The sequence below is a fragment of the Anser anser genome (genome assembly GCF_964211835.1).
Source record: "Anser anser genome assembly, chromosome: 27".
Lineage (NCBI taxonomy): Eukaryota > Metazoa > Chordata > Aves > Anseriformes > Anatidae > Anser > Anser anser.
In genome coordinates this window covers 7,631,390-7,656,555 of record NC_139748.1, presented here as the reverse complement: position 1 = coordinate 7,656,555, position 25,166 = coordinate 7,631,390, and the positions used below count along the sequence as shown (strand labels likewise).

Sequence of the window (25,166 nt, the reverse complement as noted above, 5' to 3'; positions counted from 1 at the left end):
CCCTGTCAAAACTGAAGTGGGATTGAGCATTATTTTTGCACAGGATTTCAGAAAACTAGAAGTTCTGGGTTTAAACTTGGCTTATTTTGCTTAAAACCTACTCAGGCAGAGGTTTATCTGCAGCTCTAAAAATCTTTTCTTGCACATGGTCGCACGCTGGAATAACTAAGTAGAAATTTTGGTTTGACTGGCATAGCAAAGCCAGCCCTAACTATTGAGACATACTGCTCCTTCCCTTACCCTTAATTAAATGATGTGTGGGCAGAACCAGTTATTACCTCACAGTGTAAGTCACCTTCTGATAAGAAAGAGCTACTCCTCCAAAAGGGTCTTTCTGAGCTAGCCACGGACTAAGATCTGTACTTCATCTGTGGGGGAAATGATAATGTGGGCAGCTGGGAGTTCAGGTGCTATTTGTCAGAAGTCTGCCAGGGAGAAGCAGGGGAAATGTACCTGCCCTCAAACTTCACCCAAAACAAGCTCAGCACAAGGCTTCACTAATAACCACTGAGGGGAATCTCTCCCCTTCCAGATGTTTTCAGCTCGTGGAGCCTGTAAAAACCCAAATAACCTTTCAGACCAGGGCAAGTGTCACATAGCTAATGAAAACTGATGGGATAAAAAAAGGGTTGGTCCTCTACCTTCCTGATGGTTGCAAAGGGTGGTGTGGGTCTTCCTCCTCCACTTCATGTGCTGTCTGGATGCTTAGTATGTTCTCTTTGGTGATGTCCTCAGGGTCTGTGGCCCTGGAGTGAAGTATTCTTGCTTCTGGCTTCCTGTGCAGGGTCCCTTCACCTTTCTGACACAATTCCTTGTCCAATGGAAGCGTAAAGTCCTCAGTAAGATAATTTATACCAAATAAACCTGGAGGAAGAGAAGACAGTTCTCACAGGTTATGGGTCAACTTCAGCAATGCGAGGCATGACCACAGGCAACTGGAAAACAAGAGGACTGATGACCACAGTGCATAGCTAATCTGAGTTGGGTTTCTGGGTTAGGGACCACCAAACATTTTTGTTTGCATCAGCTTTGTGCATCAGTGGATGATAAGTCTAACATCACACAAGGCACCAGAGCCCATGCTTCTCATGTCTGTTCCCTGGAAAACTACCATTCCCAGCATGGCATAAGAAGAGAGGTGACCTAACACGTTCAGAGGGGAAGGAGTAAACAGGGAGCTTCAGCATTGGACACAAGAAGGATGAGACTCAAGTAATCCTGTCAATGTCAGAGATGCCGGAGTCTCTCCTCCGGTCACTTTATATGTGCCAGCAGCATATCCCTTACCCTCTGTCAGAAAACCAGCACTGTAAGAGAATCACCTGACCTACCTGCTCCTCATTCCCAACCACTTACTCAGGTTTTTTAAGAAGCTGACTGCGTCCCGGTAGCCGTCGTCATAAAACTGGTCACAAACCTGCAGGAGGGAGGTAGCAGTCAGGACAGATGAGCTAGCTATAGGGACCTCATGGCTCTGGGTACCTGTAGGAGTAGCTCACTTGCTTTGTGGGACACTGGAAAATACACAGGAAACGGTAGATGTTTTTTTTTGATATCTGTAAAATACAATCAGAGATTTGGAAATTGAAGAAGGCAGCTGGGCAATCTTTGGGACAGATGTCATATTCGCCAGCGAAAGCAGACACGGTGATCATGGTCTGGGATCTGAAGTTGGCCTTCCACATGCCGAGTTCCCCATCAACGTAACGCTAGGAGAGAAAAGAAGGAACCCTGAGCCACCTTCTCCAAGAGGGGAGAGCTGTGTCACATACCTGCATATTGCATTTCTTCCCCACCCAGTCACAAACAGGCCTGAGGGATGGGGGCTGTGGAGGTCTCCCAGGGAGCAGCCCTGAGCACTGTCCTTTTCACGTGCTCCAGGTCTACAACCACCACATCCTGTCTCCCTGTTGAACATTTATTCTTTAACAGATTAGTGGGAAAATGTAGCAGAAAGACACCACAAACCCCAAAGACTAAGGGTAGCTGCTTTCGTGAGGAGGTCACTTGGGTCTGTACTGTAGTCAGGCAGTGGGGCATCTGGGTTCAGCTCTTCCCTCTGCACAGCACTCAGCAACTTTGGTGGCAAACACGGGTACAAACACACCTAATGCCACCAAAGGAGGAAGGACACAGGCGAGATGGGCCCTTGGCCTGACCTAGGACATGATCTCAGGACCACTGGAGTACTCACCACCCCATGGTACAGAGGAGGGAGGAAGCCAAAACACAAAGGGACGAAGCAGCTGCATAACAGGGCCTACGGGAGAGAAAACAAGTGCATTGGTGTGCAAAGAGCCATGAAAATGTCTTGCCTTTGGAGACAGTGGCTCATCTGTGTATACTGAAATGGGACCCATTGCTTGGTCACTGGGCACCACTGACTGTTGCAAACCAGACCGCAGAGGATAGCCACAGCCAGGGGCAGAGAAGGAGGAAGGTAACCTGTGAAACACCTTATTATGCTCCCCATGTACGCAGGCCTGTAGATAATTCAGCCAGGAATCAAAAGGGATCATTTTTGATTTTTTTCAGCTTGCCGCCCTGTCTGGTTTCTGTATTGGGTTTATGCGGCAAGGTTTTGGTAGTGGGGGGCTGCAGGGGTGGCCTCTGTGAGAAGAATCCAGAAGTTGTCTCATGTTAGATAAGGGCCTGCTCCAGCCAGCTCCAAAGGGACCTGCCGCAGGCCAGAGCCAGGCCAATAAGCGATGTTGTTTGTGCCTTTGTGAGAGCAGATTTAAGGAAGGGGAAAAAAAACCACACACACACAAAAACAAAACCAACCAAACAAAAAACCGACCTGCCGCACCACAGCAGCTGGGAGAGCAAGGAGCGAGAAGCAGCCCCACAGCCCCAAGGCCAGTGCAGCAGGAGGCAGGAGGTGCTCCAGGCTCACAGCAGCAGTTCCCCTGCGGCCTGGGGAGAGGCCCCTGGTGGAGCAGGCTGTCCCCCTGCACCCACGGGTCCCACACGGAGCAGATCTCCACGCTGCAGCCCGTGGAGGGAGCGGCCACCTATGCTGGACCCGTGCTGGAGCAGTTTGCTCCTGAGGGATGGACCCCATGATACGGACCCATATGGGAGCAGTTCTTGAAGAGTTGCTGTCTGAGGGCAGCCCCCGCAGGCTCAGTTCAGGAAGGATGGCATCCCCTGGGAGGGACCCCACGTGGAGCAGGGGGGCCAAGAAGGAGAGGCAGAGACGAAGTGCTAGGGACTGACCGCAGCCCCGTTCCCCATTCCCCTGTGCTGCTCAGGGGGAGCATATAAAAGACAGTGGATGGGGGGAAGGTGTTTTTAGTTTGTTTTTAGTTTATCACTGCTCTAGCTTGTTAGTAGTAGGTAATAAATTACATTAATCTCCCTATGATGAGTCTGTTTTGCCCATAATGATAATTGCTGAGTCATCTCCCTGTCCTTATCTCAATCCTTGAGCCCTTTTCGTTGCATTTTCTCCCCCTTTCTCTTTGAGGAGGGGAAATGAGACAGCGGTTGTGGTGGAGCTCAGCTGCCCAGCTGAGCAAAATCACCACAGCTTCAGAGGCCAGTGAGGACAAATCACAGCAAGGAGCCAGGCTTCCCTCGTGGATGCCCGTGGGGCAAAGATAAATCGCACTCAGCCTCCTCTCTCCCCTGGGGGACCTGGGAGGCTCTCACCTGAATGAGGTCCTCCTTTGTGGCAAACTCCGAAACCGTCACGCTTCTCCAGTCATGTACGCGGGTGAGGATAACATGCAGTTTCCCAGATACCAGCTGGTGGGCATTCACAGGCAGAAGTTTATTTAAGGTATCCTTTAGGATGTGAAGGATTTTCCCTGGTCTGGATAAAAGCCCTTTGAAACGGTATTTATCACCACTGATGAACTGCTTCTGCAACTCATCTAAAGCCAAGACAAAGCAATTATTAGTTATGTACTTTCTCATATGTATTTCCACCTGGAAAAAGGGCATTTCACCACGCTGTTAAATACTGATAAAGAGCCATTGTCTTCAGTAGGGCTGAAGCTCTCATGTGTGGACCCAGATTTTCCAATAACTTCAACATTGCAAAAAGCAGAAGTATTTTGTTTTCTAACCCCATCTCTCTATTTCCTCCATCCTAAAATAAAATTTGGAGATATGGAAGAAAATCTTGTTTGCTCTATGTCTTAGTGTATTTCTGAGCTATGTGACTATAAATTTCTTTTTAATTCATGGGACAGTAATACTGATCCTCTCCACATTCAATATTTTCTTTCCCTTCTGTTTTATGAATCTACCAAAACCCCCAAACATTACGCAGGGCATTTTTATTTCTTATATTAGGTAGACTTATCATTAATTCAAATTAATAAGACTCAACGACTTATTTGATAACTATACCTTGCTTATTTTCTCTGTGCTGGTTAATTTTTCCATGTCTTTCAATCTTAAAGATGTAAACAAAGTAAAATTCTGAGGAATTAACTACTGTAAAAGTCTGAGGAATTAATTGATGATTAAGGATAACAATTTAAAAAGATCTTTTGCAGCTCCAGCTTATCTAGACATTTGATTTCTCTACACAGAGAATAAATAGAAGTGCATAGCCCTTACCCATATCACACTCGCACAATACCAATGCAGCTAAAATCGATCCTGAAGATGCCCCATAGATCTTGGATGCAGATTTCAGTATCTCAGGTGACAATTCCTGCAAAGCCTTTAACACTCCAGCTTCATACACTTGCATGAAACTGCAGCCTCTCAGCAGTAAAGAGAAAGATCTTCTCTCGTTTCTCTTTATCTTCATTACCTCTTCTGACACAAAATGCTCAAGTCACAAGAGAGCAGCTGCACAGGATAGGCTCACAAGTCTCTCCTAAAGCCAGACAATGCTTGGCTGGTCCCAGCCTGCTCCCGTTTCTGGCTGTTTCTGGCCACACTCTTGGTGTCTTTTTATCTCTCTATATGACAGAGATCTCACAGACAAATGTCTATTGAAACAACAAAAGTGGGCAGAAACGTGTGACGTGATGATGTCTTTTAATACCTAAGGCCACTCATTAAAATAAATGAACTGTGTTGCAATATGTTTCTAAGAAAGGTGTGCACTGAGCTGCTGGGTAAAAGCCCCAGGCAGTGTGGAGGGCCACATGTCTCCAGCGAAGCAGCCCGGCGGTCAACAGGGGCTCATTTCTGAGCTCTCCAGAGAGAAAAGCTGACTCCCTAAAATGGTGAATGGCGTGAGTGGTACCATGGGGTCCTGGCCTAAGTTTCCAGACTATTGGTAGGTAGGAAGCAGCAAATATTCCCTGGTATACAAGTGTCTTGCAAGATGCTACTCAAAACTGTCTCGTCCCATTTGTCACAGGTTACCAAACCCTGTCCTATGGAGTAGAGAACTTGCAGAAGGTGATTGGATTATGAAATAAATCACAATTCAAGTTGTTTTCCTAGTTCCACAATTTTAGGGTTTGAGTTTGCTCACAAATGGTAAAAATTCAGAGTACACGTAACAAGTCCTGGCTTAATCTGCCTCCTAAATGGCTGAGGTTTCAGTAGAGCAGTAAGTCAATAAGAAAGTAAAAAGGGTGAAAAAGTCCAACAAACATGGTGATCTATTGATTATCCACCCAGGAATAATCCACCAAGGCCTTCTTAGTCTTGCAGCTTGGTGACATGTTGGGAAACTACCGTGGGGAAAAGCAGCACCGAAAGCTGGGCAAGAGCAGAGGCAGCTGTCCAACAAATAACAAAATTTGGACATGTTTCTCCGCAAGATGCATGAAGATCTATCCAATGTCTTTGTGCGAAAGCTTCCAAAACCACCTAGGAGAGGTTTGTTTTCCTTTTGCTGTGTGTTGATGTAGTACTTTTAGTTTTGTGTCTGGGTGCAGACCTGATCTATGTAAGGGGACTGCAAAGCAACCCTCGTGTCAGCATAGCAGCTGTGCTGGTCATGCTGGTGCTAACAGGGCTGTTGTCGCCACTAAACCCTTAACTCCTGAGCACCATTGACACAGCGTTAATCCAGCCTCAATTCCACATGGGATCTGTGTGTGTCACCACCCAGCTCCACCCAGCAGCCAAGCCACTAAGCTCCTTGTACACACCTTTATGAGCATTGCAGATCCCAGTGTTGAACTGCAAAGGGGAAAGAGAGAAGAAAAATGGAAAATTCAGGATGACAGGAATATATTCTACGCCTCGTCAAAGAGAAACAAAAGTATGGGAAATAATTGTCTGTCTACCCTTTAGTGTAACCTCTACGAGAAGAGTCAGTTCCAGACGGTGCTGTTTATCACATGCAAGAGGGATTTGGAGTTTGAAATCCACTGGTGAGCCATGTGAAGAAAGCTTCTGAGATTAAGAAAAAGTGACTTACAACTTTAGGACAGGGTGGAGGGTGGGGGAATGGCTCCAGCCTTGCAAAAGCACTAACATTGCCATTGCTTCCAGACCTGGGTACAAGCCCTCCTCCCCTAAGTCAGCAGCATGGATAGGGAGCTAGAAATGTGACAGATTATCACACTACTTTACAAACACAGCTAGACAAGTATATTGCTCAAATCACAAGCCAAATGCACAAATCAGGCCACACAGACCACATTTTACTCAATTGCATTTCTGCATTATTGAGAAATCTTGTAGATCCATTTGTTTTAACTTCTTATCCAGTCTTGTAGAACAAAGTAAACAGTGTTTACAATGGAAAAGTAGAGGAAAGTCAAGTCTCCACCTTTTTACTCCATCAATAGCAGGTACCGCCACCTCTCCTTGTCTTTCAGAACCTCAGACTGTCATTGGTGGCTTTTGAAAAGAGCAAGAATTAGTAAAAAAAAAAAAAATCAAGACTGTTTACGCAGCCCTGGGTGTCAGAGTGCAAGGTACCCAGACCTCATCAGCGGGGCTGTCAATGTAGGCGAAATCCAGGTAACCTATAAATAGCTGCGACCCAGATAGAATTACTGTTACATGACTGATGGTAATTGAGAAGTCCTGCTGTGGAACTGCAGAAGGTACTTCATGGCCACTCTTTGCCCGGCAACAGGACACGGTGCAGACTGTGTACATCTCTGTGTGATTTCCTGAGTTTTAGGCCCATTGTATTTTACCAGGCCAAACGCCCTCATGCTGCTTGGCACATGCCACGTCTTCAGCATGGGGTGAGAAACAGCTCCTAGCAGAGGAAACTTGCTCCTTTGCCTCTTCATCCCAGCTCTGGGGACAAAGCCAAGCTTGGCATTGAGCAAAGCAGCCATCCAGGGTGTGCCAGTTTGAAGCTCCTCTTCAGGTAGACAAATGGAGAAGACATAAACGTGCATTCATGACAGGAATGACAGTGGCAATACACAAAGTACGATTTTTTCCTATGGTGTTTAAACTAATTACAAGCCCACCCAACACCCTACCTATAGTCAGGACACAGCAGGGAACAGGCTGACGGCTGCCAAGATGTTATCTTGGCTCCCAAAGATGGCATGTTTCGGAACTGAAGCCAGAGCAAAATGTTTCTTTCACGGATCTTCTGTAATGAAAACTTCTGACTTTGTGGCTGCACTGTTCTGGGAAACCAGTGGTGTTCCTAACCCATACATGGTTTCCGATGTGCAAGTCATTTCAGGAAGGAGATTTTGAGGAAGTAATTTCTGTACATTTCTGAGGGCCAGCGAAGCACTTGCATCGGATGTGTGGTTTGTCAGACTTTAAGCATTAGCACATGATTTGTCAAATACATTAAATGCACAGCAGATGAGCCTGTACTGCTGTACCTTGCAGGATTTAACTAGCTGTGAGCTGTAGGTGCATTGCTTCCCACACAGACCACTGGATGTCCCGAAACATTGACTGCCACTGAGAAAAAACAGAAAAGCCGTATCCTGAGCGTTTTTTCAGTAGGCCATATATGACACATATTCACTCTCCTTAGACAGCAGTGTCCAGCTACTTTAAATTCATCATCCTGGACAATGAAGCTTTTAGCTGGTCAGGATGTTCAGGGCAAAAGGCAAAGGTTAGGAAGGGCTGAGCTCAGACAAGCTGTGTCAAATCGCCTCCCAAAATTTCCTAACCAACCTATACTTGCAGCAGTGCCCATCACTGATCTAAAAACCCCCATGACAGTTGGAAGACCCCTGGAAGGGACAAACAGTGTGCAGGATCTGGGAGCATTTTGAACCCTGAAGCTGCTGATGCAAAAGGCACTTGAAAAAAAGAACTCAGGCTGCAAGATGTTGAGCTGCAGAGGGCACGTGGCTTTCCAGAAAAGCAAAGCTACTCTGAGATCTCCAGAGCAGAGACAGACTGCTCCTTGCTGTCTGGAGCATGTTTCTCTCTCGGGGTCAGCAGGGATTTGTTTAGGCTGTATCCTCTGGTCAGGGTTCCTGGAAAAAAAGGGTACAAATTCTTGCTTTGTATTCCCATTTACATTAGCGAGACTGTCCCAGCACCAAAGGATTCATTAGTCTTGCCTGTGGTCTATGCCCTGCTTTCCCACATGCAACAAGCCTAACCTCATCGCCCTGCTGCTTCTGTGAATGACCAGAAGCAATCTGTGGTGCTGCCGAATCCAGAACATGAAAACTGGACATTCCCAACAGATACAAGGGAGATAAAAGCAAAGGGGGTAGGGGTGGAATCACTGTAGAAATTCAAGATATCATCTTTATTTTGGGTTGAAATCTTCTCATGTAAAAGCCAAATAAATCTGGACAAAAGTCAATTGACAGTCTTTCTGGAAGGCTTTTTTCTTTCTCTCTCTCTCTTTTTTTTTTTTTTTGTCTAAAGTCTGTAAAAATGATTAATCAAGGAGTTTCCTTGGCACCTCCCTCGCTAAGCACACTCGACAGGAGCTTGATAGAATGACATGGCTCTCACAGTGGTCTGGACCAGCCAATGGAGGGGAAATACTGTTTCTCCCAGTTCACTGGTGTGTGCTGTGCTCACCCCATACACCTTGCCTACCTCTCAGCCAGCTCAGGTGTTGTATCAGCACACAGTGGCGACCTGGAAACACCACCTAATCACCAGAAAAGGCCAACACCAGCCCCAGAAACTACGCTCCCATCTGCTCATCTTCCTTCCAAAAACATAATTTTACTTGAGTTGACTTGATCAACGTTTTTGCCAGAGTTCACTGACAACCTTTATTATAAGGAAAAAAGATCAATCATTCCTCTGCAAACCGCAGTTATTTCTGTGACTCTGGCAGCTCCCAGAAGGTGCCACATCATAATTTTTTTTTTCTTGTAACAGGAACGTCATATACAAAACTCCAGCCTATACTATATTTAGCATCAGCTGCAGAAACCCTTCCCTTGCTCATGCTCATGCACCTCATCCAGGCACACGATATGATGTCACTGCCCACAGCAGCCAGGGCTGCTGGCACGGATGAACCGTGCTGATCGTGATGAAAACCACTGACTTCACAGATGTCCTACAGCTACAGGCAATGGCCGTGATGCGTGCAGCCAAAACAGCCCGCTGCCGTGGGTGATACGGAGCCTTCTCTGCTGTAGACGCTTTCCTGCTCACAGCTGTTCACCGAAGACTTCAAGGAGAGCGCCCAGGTATATCTGTAGCAAATCGCTACCTGCAGTCTAAGGGGAACTAGGGCAAACACTACTCCACTTCAGGCTAGCAGAGACTCTTTAGCTTTACCAGAGCTGTCAGACCACCCTGCTACAAAACCAAGCCAGCTTAGCACTACGCGCGGCGCAACGCCAGGGTCAAGCTACATCACCCCCCTTCCCGGGGCAGGAGCGGACACCCGGGCAGAGCCCCGGCCCCGTCGCACAAAGGGGGCAGCCAGCCTCTCTGGCGCAGGTGCCCGCTGCACGGCCGCAGGGACAGCTCTTGCCGCCGGGGCAGCGGGCACGCAGCCACGGAGCGTATTCTGGAAAGAGAAAAGCCCAGCCAGAAGTCAGATGTCGCCGATTAAAATTTCCAGAGCACTGCCAGCGCAAAGGTGCAGAAGCCTGCAGGTCCTGGGGGAGGATCCGAGCACCTTTAAACAAGGCAGCTGAACCAAGCAGCGGGGCCCCGCAGGGCCGCGGTGCCACAGCGGGCGGCGGGGGAACGCCCCGGCCCGGCCCGGCCCCGCCGCCGGCAGCACGCCCGTGACGACGCTCGGCGCGCGTTTAAAAACGCCTGAGCTGCGCATGCGTGCGGCGGATTTCGCCCGTGCCCGCCATATTGGAAAAGGGCAAAAGGAAGCGCTCAAGGCCCCGCCCCTTCGGGCGCGTCCGAAAGAACGTCAGGGAGCGACGCGACCTGCGGGGTCACGGGGAGGGGGCGGGGCTTGTGCTGGGGGCGGGGCCTCGTGTACGCGCTCGGCGCCGCGCGCCGGGTCTCGCTCCGGAGCAGCGCCGGGTGCGCGCGTTGCCGTGGAAACGGAGGCAGTGACGTGCCCTGCTGCAGGCTCGGGGGTAGCGGGGTCCTGGGGGCTCCCAGCTGCACCAGGGGGCTTGCGGGGCCTGGGCAGCGAACGGAGCCGCCTCTCACGTAGATGCTTCCTGGATTTTGTAGTGGCTTGCCTTGAAGGCAAAGGAACAAGCAGATTTGCAGGCCTGAGATCGATTCTCAGGGTTAATCGTACCTAATCACAGAACCGTTAAGGTTGGAAAAGCCCTCCAAGATCATCTGCTCCAGCCATCCCTCCCCCCCCGCCAGTGTCACCCACTAAACCATGTCCCCAAGCACCACGTCCAACCTCTCCTTGAACACCCCCAGGGACGGTGACTCCCCCACCTCCCTGGGCAACCCGTCCCAACGCCCGACTGCTCTTTCTGAGCAGAAATGTCTCCTCATTTCCCACCTGAACCTCCCCTGGCACAACTCAAGGCTGTTCCCTGTAGTCCTATCGCTAGTTCCGTGTTCAGCCATGACAATCTTCTTAGGTAGCAGGAAAGCTCAGAATGAGGGAGAGCTTGGAAGGTCATGTCCCGTTGTGCTGCTCTAAGCAGCATCAGCCATGGGATCAGGTCAAGTGCTTGTAAGGGATGGGCCAGCAATTCGTGCCACTAAGGGGTGTGAAGGGTTAACATTGAGGCCTGGGTTTAGGTGGGAAGAGAACAAAGGGATTTCTTCAGAGAAAAACTACTGACTCTGCACGGACTGACGTGCAGTAACTTCTGACAGCCGGCCAAGAGACCACCAGGTAAGGAGGAAGAATATGAGCCTCCCCGTCCGAGCGGCCCCCGAGAGACTAACAGAGACTGATAAGCAGGCGCACCTGGGAGGACTTTGGATTCGGGAAACCAATTCTAATAACCCTGCCTCTTCTAGAAGTAGTAACGAATATGTATTAGCCTAGGAGCATAAAAACCAACCGCCTTATGTAACAGGTGTGCGTCCTGGTGGAGCAGAGACTCCCGGCGCACCCAGCGCTGTTTGCTTGCCTCTATTCGTTTAATAAATTGTAAACTTTGATTGCAATCCTATTTGGGACTCAGTCATTTATAACATGCTCAAGCTGAGCCTTAGGTCTGTGGGACAGCTGGCTTCAAAAAGAAGCCTGCTTTGCAGGAGGAATTAATAAACATGAGTAGATGGGCCCGTGTGTCTCAGGGTTCCCCCAAACCCTGGCAGTAATTGCAGTCTTATGAAATACAGCTGCTTGTAAGGAAAGGCACCAGCTGCTTTGCATTGGGAGGGGATGGCAACGGTAGGAAGAATTCAAAATATTTTAGCAATAGAGGTTTCAGAACCTTAAATAATGAAGAACAGGTACTTTTCTTGTGCCAGGCATACAGTCAGTTCTGGCTTTGTCTTGTAGCGTAATGTTTTACCGAGGAAGCATCAGCCCAGGAGGGACAACTGCCCTGCTGCTTCTCATGAGTGTTGGGTGCTTTCCTGTTCCTGTTTTGGCTGTTCAGCTTTATCACTCAAAGTGATTGTAAGCTCATGGAAATTTGGGTAGAAGCAAGACTAAAGCAATTACATAATGAGGAAGTCTAAGATCCGCTTTCCAGTCTCTAAATGTTTCGCACTAAAATATGGCACTGAGCTCTGAACAAGCAGATGGTTTGACCTTCCTCCTGCCATGCTTGTCAGAGCTGGCTGGGCGGTGAGGTGATGAGTGTTCATCGGGGAGCGGAGTGGGGTGGCCGTGCCATCTGGCTCATGGCTCTGGTCACACTGAATCGTGCTGATTGTCATCTTTTGGGATGGTGCCACTGTTGATACAAGCAGCTCTTTGGCAGCACCTGTGGTTCAGAGCCTAAGGCTCTGATTAAAAAAAAAAAAAAAAAAAAGTGATAAAATTGGCTCTTGGAAGGAAAAAGTCTTTTGCATGGTGTTGTCATTGTCATTGCATACGATCATGCAGTCCAGAATAAAACCTTTCATTTGAAGCAACAGTATTGCTATGGCTGTGACAAATAACTGGAGAAGACCAAATAGTTTGTTCTCCTTATGTCTGTGGCATTTAAAAGCCAATGGGTTGTGCTGTGTCTCATATTGCGTCATCGTGCCAAAGCTGAGTAATTGATGGGACTGGTAACAATCTATGAGAGCATTAAATGTATCAGGGAAGATGAAGGGGGCCCTGGGGAGCTGTTGGCATCTGTCACTGACACATTTGGGAAGGAGAATACCAGTTGCTGTGCGGAGTTTGCCTCAGGGTGGCTTTTGTAGCTGGCACATGTGGATTAATGCAGTAGTCTCTAATGGGGATTGGTATTTTCCAGTCACAGCCCTCTCTGTGCCTCAGTTTCCTCTGTTGTAAAGTAGAGGCAGTGCTGCTGTAGGTGCAGGAGGAGTTGCAGATACAGATTTACAGAGGGTTGGTGCAAGAAAGCATTTTCTCTGAACAAGAAAATCACTTGTAGATCAGATGGTGGAGCAGCGAGGTTTCAGGTAGATGGAGGGGGGGGTGTGCAGCAGGGCACCAGACCTCCCTTTCTCTCCGTGGTCTGTCTGGTTCCTGGATGAGTCACATCCATTTTGTTCCTACACTAAGCCAAGGTGAGAGATATGGGATTGAAATGGAAACTTGGGCCATGCTGGTGTGGCCCAGCCTGGCACAAAACGTGTATTAGAGCCAAAGTTTCCTGCTCCTTCTGGACAAAGTGTTTTACCTTCAGTAAGCAGGAACATGCAGAGACCAGGTTGCTTACTACACCCCTGTTCTTTCCCGACCACATCTCCAGGTTAAACCTGGGGTTAAACCACCAAATCCCGGAGTCTTGTGGAGGCAGTACACAAAATAAGGTCATGAAAAGAGGTGGGAGGGATGAACCCTGCAATGTGCTGGCCAGTGAGCCCAGGGGGCTGTTGGTAGGAAGAGCACATGGCTACATTTGGACTCTTTATAGCCAATAGATGGATCAGCCTTTCCTCCCACAGGATATCTGGGAAGCCCTGGGCTAGGCTGGATGGAGAGAGCGAGAGCTCTGTGCCAGACAAGGCCAGCTGTGCAAGGGGGAATGAATCTCCTGGCTCAGGGCTTTAAAAAGTGATCAATTATGGAATAAAATAGAGTTGAGCACAGTGCAGGCTGTTGCAGAACTGGTATCCAGGCTCTTTGTTTAGGAGAGATAGTGGTCCTTGAAACCCTTCATTCATGCTCAGGAAATCTCTAGTGATGTGAGTTAGCAACTGACACAGCCCCTTCAGCTCTCTGCCCTGGAAACAAGCTAGCGTGGGAGCGTGGGTTTGCAAGAGCTGCAAGTGCTGCTGTAGCCCTGGATTTCTGCAGACCTTCACAAGAGGGCAGAAAATGGCTGAGGAACGCATGTGGCTCTGGGAGCCTGACAGCGACTTTGATGGAAAATTCTTGGGGACCTTCTGGTCTGCTCTGAGGCAGAAGTGTATTGTGGATTCACCAGAAGAGCTGGCATAAACATGTAGCAGAAAGACAAAACAACTGAAGCAGCCCCGCTGTGAGCAGCCCGGTATGAAAAGTGCATTTTGTGTGAGCAGAGGAACAGCTGCCCTCATCCCTGTCTTCTGGGGAGGACACCGAGGTCCATCCCCACTCACAAGAGGGGATTTGGTCTAGATACAAGTAGGGGGAGAAGGGGAAGGAGAAATGAAGCTGATTTGCAGAAATCAGACTTTATAACCTCGGAATAGTTATAAAGCAGGTATGTTTTTTCAGCGCTGCGCACACACGCCGGGCGCAAGGGGGATAGCTCCACCCAACTTGCGCACCAAGTGTTACTGTCAGTATGCTTCTATTAGTGGGACAGACACCTATTCATTTCATTTCCCGTAAGTTTCTTGCATATTCACCAGGTCTCCGAAGAATCATTAAAGTAGGTTCCACCTCTATTCGTATGTGTACTGGAGTCCTTGGGCGGACTTCGTATGTGTACTGGAGTCCTTGGGCGGTCCTCCGGGATACTCTGGTGGTCTTTTGTTGAAAGCCAGAAGTCTTCTTCGCTGCTTATCTTCTGACCTTTCCTGTCTTTGACAGACTTCAGCAGTCAAGCCAGTTCTTGCTGGTTCCATTATCTATGCATACAGTCTTTTACTCCTTTATCTTCGGATCGTTAACATACAATTGTGCTAGCTAAGACCTAGGAATCAACATCCTTTATCTTCTCTGTCTCAAAGCTGTGGAAGATGTGAGGATGTTTGCTCAGGTTTGCGGGATGGTGGAGAAGTGATGGGTGGGCACAGTAGTGCGGCTAGCTGTTCCCTTTCTTGCCTGCAGTGCAGCCCCTCTTGTCCTGAACGTGCTGCTTCTCCTGCTTCCAGCAGCTCCCAAGCAGGGACCGTGGTTCACACCAGTGCATTGTCCTGGAAAATGCTGTGACAGAGGGAGCAGAGCTATATCCTGCCTTGCAGTCCTGGGACACTCAAACCACCACTGATCAGCAGGGGTACATGGCAGAGCGTCCCGAGGAGCTTCCCATTTTGTTGTACCCCCGGGTTGCACCCTCTCACTCACCATGGGAGGGGATGGGGAAGTGCAGGGCCAGACACGAGCCCAATGCAAAGTATCAGCTCCAGGTCACAAGCTGGCACAATGGAAAGCTGAGCAGGGATGGATCCAGTGCACCAAGGATTCATCTTACCCCCCTGGAGCCTGGTGAGACCGGCATCAGCTGGACCTGGGGACAGCATCAGCGGCGGTGCTGCAGCAGGAGGCGTTGTACCAAAAGGGGTTTTGCAGCTTGGTGTGGCCCAGGGCAGAGCAGCACTGTGTTCTTTTTAGGAACAGACAGAAATGGGGACCCAGATAGCCTGCACATGCTGTTCATAGAATCACAGCATATCCTGAGTTGGAAGGAACCCATGAGGATCATCGAATCCAAATCCTGGGTCCCCAAAGAACAGCCTAAAAAATCAGACCATGTGTCTGAGAGCATTGTCCAAACACTTTTTGAACTCTGGCAGGCTCTGTGCCATGACCACTGCCCTGGGGAGCCTGTTCTGTGCCCGACCACCCTCTTGGTGAAGAACCTTTTCCTGATATCCATCCTGAACCACCCCTGTCGCAGCTTCAGGCTGTTCCCTCGGGTCCTATCGCTGGTTGCCAGAGAGGAGAGATCAGCGCCTGCCCCTCCTGTCCCCTCGTGAGGAAGCTGTAGACCACGATGAGGTCTCCCCTCAGTCTCCTCTTCTCCAGGCTGAACAAACCAAGTGGCTTCAGCCACTCCTCCTACATCTTCCCCTCCAGACTCTTCACCATTTTTGTTGCCCTCCTTTTGACACTCTGACAGTTTATATCTTTCTTATAGTGTGGTGCCCAAAACCACGTGCGGTACTCGAGGTGAGGCCACACCAGCGCAGAGCAGTGCGGGACAATCACTTCCCTCGCCCGACTAGCCAAGCTGTGCTTGATGCACCCCAGGATACGGTTGGCCCTCCTGGCTGCCAGGGCACACTGCTGCCTCATACTCAGCTTGTTATCTACTAAAACCCCCACCCAGATCCCCCTCTGCAGGGCTGCTCCCCAGCATCTTGTCCCTCAGTCTGTACATATAACCAGGGTTGCCCCTTCCCAGGTGCAGAATCCGGCACTTGCTCTTATTAAACTACATATTTTTGGTGATTGTCCAGCTCTCTGATTTGTCTAGATCTCTCTGCAAGACCTCACCACCCTCGATGAACTCAACAGCTCCACTCAATTTGGTATTGTCCACAAACTTGCTCAGAAAACCTTCAAGTCCTACATCCAAATCATTTATGAAAATATTGAAGAGGACTTGTCCTAAAATGGAGCCCTGGGGAACCCCACTAGTGACAGGTCACCATCCTGATGTAAGCCCATTTACAAGAACCCTTTGGGTCCAACCCGTCAACCAATTGTTCACCCATCTTACGCTTTTATCTAATGGTATTGTGGTCATTTTTTCCAGAATGATACTGTGAGAGACAAGGATACTGTGTATAATTAAGGAGAGGGAACTGCTTGAGAGAGTCCAGTACAGAGCCACGGGGATGATTAAGGGAGTGGAGCACCTCCCTCACGAGGAAAGGCTGACGGAGCTGGGTCTCTTTGGCTTGGAGGAGACTGAGGGGTGACCTCATTAATGTTTATAAATATGGAAAGGGTGAGTGTCAGGAGGACGGAGCCAGGCTCTTCTCGGTGACACCCAATGATAGGACAAGGGGCAGCGGGTGCAAGCTGGAACACAGGAGGTTCCGCTTAAATATGAGACAAAACTTTTTCACAGTGAAGGTGACGGAACACCAGAACAGGCTGCCCAGGGGGGTTGTGGGGTCTCCTTCTCTGCAGATATTCAAAACCCACCTGGACGCGTTCCTGGGTGACCTGATCTAGGTGTTCCTGCTTTGGAAGGGGGATCGCACTAGATGATCTTTCAAGGTCCCTTCCAATCCCTAACATTCTGTGATTCTGTGATAATTCCTCATATGATATTTAAACTCAGAAGCCTCCCTGAAATTGATGCTGTATTTGTGTACCCAGCAGGTTCTGCATTGTGCAGGTGGCCTGCCAGGGTGAGGTTGGGGAAGCTCATCAGGGCTGTTTGGGGCTGGGTGTGAACTAAATATCCTGCAAGCCGAAGCCTTCTCTCGGAAGCCCTCATTTGTGAGATGGGATTTGCTTGGGGTATTCCAGTAGCCAGGCTGACTCCTGGGGAAGTGCAAAGGCAGATTTAGAGCTGGTGGCAGCTGGGCCACCAATTTTCCCATCAGTGGCTCTGGCCTGGGGGCGGCACTTCCTCATGTGGTTCTACTTTACCAAATCAGTGCCAGAGCATTTACAATAATTTACAGGCCAGTTTCACTTTTTTTTTTTTTTTTTAATAGGGAAAAAAATAAGTCTTTAGTTGTAAAGCAAAATAAAAACACTGCCATCTTTTATTCCAGTTATTATATAGTAGCTGGCATTCTTTAGACAAAGCTTAAAATAACCATGAACATACCAGTGAAAATAAATGGGTGAGTCATGTTTGTTAATGCAGGATTAGAAGAATTGCTCTTGGTTCTCTGACTTTGTAATATTGCAGACTCTCAAGTAGATGCAAGGTTTTGGCAGCTCAGTGTAGTGAAAATTTGGGATCCATCAATTCCAGGTACTCCTGAGCAGGACCTGTTCAAGAAGGTTTTAAGTCATTTTGGTTTTGTTTATTTGTAATGTTCCCTTGTTCCTAATGTTCCAAGCAAATGACCTTGTTGTGATGGTCCTGTGCTGCTGGACATGGCTTACCAGCTTGATGTTTGTCAGAATCAACTCTCTGCGACCAAAGCGATGGGGATTTGTGACCAGCAGGAACGATGCTGCACTACAAGTTGCACTCATAGAGCTTTTGGCATGGTTTAAGGAGAAATCAGCGAATGTGAAGCACCTCTGATTTCCAGCACATGAAGACTCTGAACCTTGCTGGTGCTGTGGAAGGAGTTACCTCTCTGGCTGCCTGAGGGTGACTGTCCACACAGCAGAGCCAGCTTAGTGCTCGTGTGCCTGCACCCCCTGCTTCATTTTACAGCCTGCCCCGTTAGCATAAGCTGTGAACAGCAGTGACTGAGGTTGGGCAGTGCCATACAGCAGCTGGGGAGGTGAGAGACGGAGCTGCCAGATGTGTGTCAGGGCAGAGAGCTGCTGCGGGCAGCAGCATGCTGGCCTTTTGTGAAAGGGCAGATCCAGGCAATCAGAGAGGATTTGGAGAGAGCCAGCGTAGCTTATCTAGGAGACACAAAGTAAAAAGCTCAAGCAAGCAACCGGTCAAAGACCTTTTCTGAAGGACCTGTGGGGAGATGTGCAGCCGAGTCTCAGCTGAACCATAACCCACATCATCGATCGTATTCAGGTACCGCTGTGACTTCCCCAGGAACATCCTGAGACCCCATCTGCGAGGGTCTGGAGAGCTGGGTGTGGGCTCTGCCTTGGGGTAGGTTACAGTGCTCCTGGGCTTGGACCTCAGCATCATCACCTGCTCAGCATCCCCTGGGAACTGTCAAACTGGCAATATGGCATACAAATTGTGTTGCTTCCCCCCAGTCTTCATCTTTTGTGATACCTACCTCCTTCTACAGGGGGGTTTCTGTGTCTTCTTCTTTTCAAGGTTTTAAACATCTCAGTCCAAATATAGATCAGCAAGAGGTATTGCTTATACTTCCAGATAAGAAAACAAAAACAAAAACAAAAAACACAAAAACAAACAGCCCACCAGGGATGGGTAGCACTACCTGGTGCAGCAAAATTGCTTCTGTATTCCTAGCATGATGCTCTTTCTTAAATATTGTACCTATGAGTCTTTAGCTTGTGCTGTTCAGAAAAAAATCAGGCTGAGAACTATCACCTTGTGAGGACAAGTGGAAAAAAAGACTGAAAAATAATCTCAAAGTGCTGCTATGGGTTGCTGACAGAAAGCATTAGTGTTCAGTCCCTGGGATAGAGCTTGGCTTCCTTAGACAAGTAAGTAGTGATGCATATTAATTGAGGAGGAATACACTTCTGTTATTTATTAAGGAGAGTAGTGCTTTTTTTGTATGAATATTTAATGAAACAGCCCTCTTCCCCCAGTTTAATTTCTCCTTGTTTCAGCCATGTTCAAGAGCATTCCTGGGCAGAAGGAGCCAAAAGCATTGCTGTGTCATCCCAAAACCCAGTCCTGGGTTGTGATCTTCCTTCTCTCAGGAGTTTAACATTCTCCTCTGTGGCTCCATCATTCTTCTGGTTTTTATTGCGGGTGCGTGAAGGATCAGAGTACCCTGGGGTGAGCACTGCCCGTCCTGCTCCCCGGCAGCAGCTGCGCTGTTTGCAAACACTGCTCATGCCCCGTGAGGCTGTCCGAGTTTCTTTACCACTGTAGAGATGGAAAATGAGTTTGAAGTCCTGTTCACAGCCCGTGTAGCAGATGGAGCAGGATGTTGACATTAAAGCCAGTAACAGGGTGGGTCGGGGTGGCTTTCTGTAAGAAGTTTCAGCTGTCATTGTGCGTCCCCCAGAACAGGTCTGCTGGCTGCCTCCTTGGTGCCGGAGGAGATCTGAAACCAGAATTCCCTCAGACACTTTCAGCAGAAACGCCTAGAGAAATGACTCCTCTCCTCCTACCTCCAGACTTTGTTTCTATTCCTTTGGAGTTCTGGCGGTGCTTCTGGAGCTCCTGGAGGAAGCTGCAAGAAAAGTCAGGGCAGCCCCAGCTGGCTGGAGGCACAGCTGTACATCTTGGAATAACAAAGTGGCCTTTCTAATGTACGGGCCCTAGCAGAGGCAGAGGAAACTTGTCACAGCGGCCCTGACTGCCTGGCCACAGCCACCTGCACCATTTCTGCTTGGGATTTGGGGCACACCAGGCTGCTTTGTGTTGATGCCACCACCTCGAGTTGGACCTGTGGCCTACGGGGTGAGCATCTTCTTCTTCTGTTTCCCTTTGGCTCCAAAACAAGAAGGAAGAAATTAGAGGCTGTCATTAGGCCTGTTCTCCTGCTTCCTTGACAATGTGTTAATTGCTTGCCTGGCTGGCGGGTCTGCTGTGCGGCTTTCTGTAGAAGACTGCAGGGGCTTTTTTTGTTCCTATTCCTCTTAAAAAGGAGGAATAAATGTCTGCAAGGCGCCTTGTGTTCTTCCCCATCCCTCCTGGGGTCAGTGAAATACAGCGTCTGTCAGACTTGTGCTCTGGATGCTGTAATGCAAACTGCTGAGCCATTTGCACCCCTTCCGTATGCACTGCTTCAGGGAGGACAGGAGGCAAACTTCCGCTTTGCCAGGGCTAAGGATGGATTTTGCTCCCTCCCCAGATCTGGGGCAGTTTGGATCCCTTTGCAGCATTCCCACTTTCCCCCTCTCTTAACCTCTGCAAACAATCAGGAGCTGACACCTTGCAGCGAGCAACATCTTGCAAAAGAGGAATTTAAACTCTGCTGAATGGCTCTCACGGCAACGAGCTCCTGTGATCACATCCCTCTGCCGACACGGCAGCTCAGAAGTTGCCGGAGCTGTCACCTGCCTACATGGGGCTGCGTGCTTGCTTTGGGTCACTGTCACACACAACAAGCAAGGTTAGTACAGGTGACAGCCTTGTCACCCCCTAATAAATCATGCACCAGTGTGGTATTGATCGTGCTTTAAATTCACTGAAGGCAATAGATGAGCCATTTCTCTATTTATTTTTTTATTTTTTTCCCAATAGAGAAAATGGTCTTGTTTTGGGTCTATGGCCAGTGGGTGGCCATGTGCGACCTGCACCGGGCTGGCAGAGCCCTGCTTTGGCCATTGGCACCTCTGATGGGATTTGCCACCACAGAAGAGCAGCCTCCAACTCCTTTCCAAACATCTCCTTTCTACTTCACCTGGTTTGGCTGGATCATAACCCCCAGAGGTGAGGGAAGACTGGGAACACTTTAAGAGGTGGGAGTGTGCAGGGATGTTCTGTGTGTCTCTTCATTCCTTTGTGTTTGCACTTGCGTTTAATTTCCTTCTCCTGAGCCCTTTCTGAGTGGTGAAAATACTTGCCATTTACTCCTGACATTGGTTTTGGGGGCAGTTTTCCATAAAGCCTGGTATTCTCTAAAATCCAGGGAATATGGAGAAGCTGTTCTGAGCTCAGAGCGTCTCCAGTGCATTGACCTCTTTGGGGTTTGCAAACTGGGTCACTGTATGACTAAATCTCAGGAGGACCGTGAGCTGGAAGGCTGAGATCACACTCATATCCCACAGAAACCATCAGCACTTTTCTGGCAGAGCCTGCAAGACAGGCAATACACTTTGGTCCCATTTATAGCAGTCTGGCAGTGAAAACCCTATGCCAGGAAGCAGGGGTAGGACTCCAGGACTTTTCCCCAGCCAAAGGCATTGAAATTCATCTCTGCCGAGGATGGAGAAGCTTACCCTATGTAACGGCACACAGGCAAATGAGATGATGTGATTTCCTGGATGGTTCTTTCATTCGAAGACCTACTGGCACTATAGACTTCCATAGAGCATGCTTGTATGGTTGTTACTAAAAGGTTGACATCTGTGAGTGTATAAAGGGATGGAAGCCACCAGCTCCCAGACTACAGATGTGTCCATATGCTGGATGTGAGTTTGGGGATGGATTCTATGTAATCTTTGCACCAGGGTTTACGCCAGCCTGCTGCTGGCCACAGAGCAGCCGTGCAGAGGGTGGCTCTGCTCCGTGCCCCACCAGAGTGGTGTGTCCCCATGGCTTGTGTACAGCAACGACAAAGTCCTCAGTGGGAGGAGATGCATTGTGGTATCGTAGCTCACACATCAACCTGCTTGGTAGTCACTGACTGGTCCTGTTAGCACTGGCTGTGGGACACAGAGAGCCCCCTCATCTGTCTGTGCCCCTGCGAGCGTGCACAGGGAAGGGTTTCACAGAGGAAATAGAGCAGAAGAAATTGAGCATAGCATGTGTTCCTTCTAAAGATAGCACGCTGGGGCTTGCATCAAGGATCCTGCCACACTCGGCATCCACAAGAACGCCATTGCCCTCCCTCTGTGACGGCTCCTAGCGAGCTGGAAGGATGCCAGACCTGGCTTGCCTGGGACTTCTCTGCCCTGCTGCAGTGGACTAGAAAACGTATACATGGAGCATGAAAGTGCAGGCTTCAGTGGCATCTCATGCAGGTGTGGTTTGGGGTCTGTAGCTTGCATGGTGCTGTGACATCCCTATCCAGCTGTGTCACCTGCGTCCCAGCCGACACACAGCCACTGCCAGGGGAGAGCAGCCTAGCCCTGTGTTATGGCCTTGGCGCTGGCTGGTGGCCTCCCTGAAATCAGCTGCAAGGCTACCGTAGTATGTCCCCAAGGTACTCTTCTGGGAAGAGCTGTATTTCCCCACCCGAGCCCTGTTTTCCCTTGCCACCTGGGGTATTGGTGTTGTGCTGGGATTCCAAGCATGCAGGGAACCCCATGGAGGCTGACCGCAGGCACTGGGGGGCTACTAGAGCAGATGGAGGATCTGGGCCTGGGATTTCTGTGGGATTGCTTAGTGCATTAGATCTTGCTTGCCTGGAGGCCCACCATCTGGCATACTGAGCCTGGGCTTGCTGGGCTGTTGCCGCTGAGAGGGGACATGGCAAAGGGCATGGGAGCTGGGAACTGGGAGAGGCATTTGGCTTCAACATCTGTCTCAAGCTCTCCATGCACTTTGAGTTGTTCAGTGCAGCCCTGCACCATGCGTGCTGCAGCCCTTTGCCAAAACCAGAGTATCGTAGGATCTCTTCTTGCTGTTCGTCACCCTATTTTGCATTGAAGTAAGTAGGGACTGGATTTCGGGGAGAGCTAGCTGCGATTCATGGCATCTCTCTGCAAGGTGCTGTGTCAACACATGAAGGGAAGGATGGAAGCATGGTCTGACCCACTACTTGCAATTAAAGGGAAGAAAGCATCATCTCATAGGTCTTCTTCCTACAGCCCCCATGTGCCCCTGTACATCGCTGCCCTCTCCAAACAGCTGGGTCAGCCCCTGCTGCAGCGCAGGATTAGGCAGACAGCTTGGCAGCGCTCAAGGAACCAGAAAGAGAGAGGAGCAGACAGACGGTGTACCTGGGAAAAATCATGTCAAGTCATGTTAAAGCAAGAGAATAGGTTCCTGGAGGCTTGAAACGAAAGCGCTGTCTGGGGCTTGAAATGCATCCAGCAGTGCTTGCAGCGGAGGTTTGTGTTCATGGTCTAGCCACGGTTGCACTGGACAGTGTCGCCCTTGTTTCACTTCCAGAGCCTCAGCGTTGGGATGGGGAAGGAGCATCCCTCGCTGCAGCTTTCCTTAGGGGAGAGCACAGGTTGGGGTACAGCAGAGATCAGGGTGTTGTGGGGAGCCAGGGCCAGCCTTGGTGCCTGGTCTGTGGGCCGGGTACCTGCCTTCCCGCTCAGTAGCCGCAGTGCTGCCACAGGGCTACTGAGCACTGCTGGCGTTCCCCGCTGAAGTGTGCCGTGAAGATCTGGGGAAGCATCTCATTGTTCGCACCTGTGGTGCGGCCCCACCTGAACATATTTCCAGTGGGCTTCAAGTCCAATCCAAGCCAAAATGAATCCCTATGACCCAATTTTCTTGTTCTATGAGAACCACGTAGTTGAGCACTGAATGCACAACCAGGCCCTAAGAGACCCTGAAACCTTCTCTCAGTTGCTTCCATCTACCACAAATTCTCCTCCAGGCTCAGTTTTTGGTTGATTGCTAGTTTTTAGTGTTTATCATCGCCTGTTCTCCCAGCCTCTCCCTGTCTGGATCTGAATACCTGCACCTCCACTTTTTGTGTGTTTTTTTTATGGTTGATTGTTTTCTGACTCCAAGCATGGTTCAATAAAACTGCGTTTACCAGAGATTAGCTCAGCTAATCCCATAAATGTGCTTTTACTTCATTATCAGACACGGCGTATAGGGCGTTCTCCTTAGCTGTACTGGGTCTGCCAGAGGGTTTGTGGATCCCACTGCAAATGAAAGGGTGGGATGCTGGGGAGACAAGCTTTTCCTTGTTTTTAGGATTATTTTGATCAGGATAAGGAAAGTAGTGGAGCCTGTCTCCAAGGCTCAATGTCCCCTTTTTTACTTTCCTGCCTTCCCAAACACCAGTCAGTGCAAGTTTAATAGAAGAATTAACATTAAAAATAAACACAACCATGTTTACAGATCCAGCTTAACCATGACTGGGCTGTAGTCCCAGGATGGTTTTGAAGAAGGATTTTTAAGTTTCCTGAAAGAACATGTGCTGCAGCTCTAGCACTGTGGGGTTATTGTCTGCTTATTTTTGCTTCTGCATTTATAACCTTCCCAAGTGCCTGCAGACAAATAACTGCCTGACAGGAGGGAGCTCAGCACAATGTACCTTCTCATGGCAGGGCTGAGGGGACACCACCTGCCCAGAGTGAGCTCAGCCCTGGGCTGGGTGTGAATTGGGGTGGCAGAAAGACAAACAGAGGTGATGGAATAGGGATGGGCACCTTTGAGCTAGGCACTGAGATCTGCTCCTGCAGGTTTGGGTTGGTGATCCCCAGGACAGAAGGGTCTTCAGATGGTGGTCTCTGGGATAAAAAGGGTTTCAAGATGATGATCCTCAGGATAAGAGGGGTTGAAGATGCTGGTCTCCATGATGGAAGGAGTTGAAGATGGTGCTCCCCTGGACAGAAGGGGTTAAAGATGCAGCTGAACACCTGGCTGTGCTCTGATGAGGTGGCTGTCTTCACCTTCTCCCTGCTGCCGTGTTCACAGCACTGAAGGTTTGGAAAAAGAAAAACACCTCTCCAACAGTCGCACAGCAGCACCTTAAAATAGAGGCATGCTGGTGTGTCACACATCCCCCATCACATCTCACCTGGGGAGATGACGCTGGCCAGGCTCTTGGATTGGAAATAGATCCTGCTGCAGCCCCAGTGATGGAAATGGGGGAGATTCAGTCATCCTTGGGCAAAGGCAACCAAAGTGAGCTGCTGTTCAGCTCCAACAGCTGCTGCTGTAGGTGTGTGCCTCTCTGGGCTGGGAGGTGCCTGTGGTTCAGTGGCAGGGATGTTGAGGTCAGATCTGCTGCTCATTTCTGAGATGAAGCTGATGGAGGAAACCTTATGCCTCAATTTCCTACCTCTAAATAGGGTTAACACTTTTAACTGTAACTTTTTTGAATGAAAATGGTATTTCGGTAGGTCCGTGGGCAAGACCTCACACAGTGGGCAGCAGAGTCTGGCAGAGGACTTTTAGGTATGGAGTAAGAACAGATACACTCCGCTCTTACTGTGGTGGGGGGTTACCAGCAGCAGCCTGCAGGAGAAGACATCATCCCATTGCATGCAGGGCTGCTGAAAGGTAAAGAGATGCCTCCTTACCATGATGGTGATGGGTGCA

General features: G+C 49.3%; 1 protein-coding gene and 1 long non-coding RNA gene across 3 annotated transcripts; one reads left to right on the top strand and one right to left on the bottom strand.

Annotated features, from left to right (window-relative positions):
• Positions 1-73: 73 nt before the first annotated feature.
• On the bottom strand, positions 74-14,263 carry LOC310887103 (omega-hydroxyceramide transacylase-like). 2 transcript variants are annotated; one of them, XM_083812595.1, is made up of 7 exons: positions 8,472-14,263; positions 4,573-8,342; positions 3,655-3,878; positions 2,195-2,260; positions 1,500-1,709; positions 1,357-1,417; positions 74-864 (listed from the first exon to the last, which is right to left on the bottom strand). In XM_083812595.1, the coding sequence occupies exons 2-7, from the start codon at positions 4,766-4,768 to the stop codon at positions 638-640; spliced, it is 984 nt and encodes a 327-aa protein (XP_083668721.1). In that variant the 5' UTR covers positions 4,769-8,342; positions 8,472-14,263; the 3' UTR covers positions 74-637. The 2 variants fall into 2 exon arrangements, 1 of the variants encoding a protein (XP_083668721.1); XR_014575655.1 differs by having other exon boundaries at positions 1,500-3,878; positions 7,371-14,263.
• Positions 14,264-14,272: 9 nt separating this feature from the next.
• Positions 14,273-24,739, top strand: LOC310887104. Its single transcript, XR_014575656.1, has 2 exons — positions 14,273-20,382; positions 20,514-24,739. It is a non-coding gene; the product is annotated as an uncharacterized lncRNA (long non-coding RNA).
• The last annotated feature ends 427 nt before the right edge of the window (positions 24,740-25,166 follow it).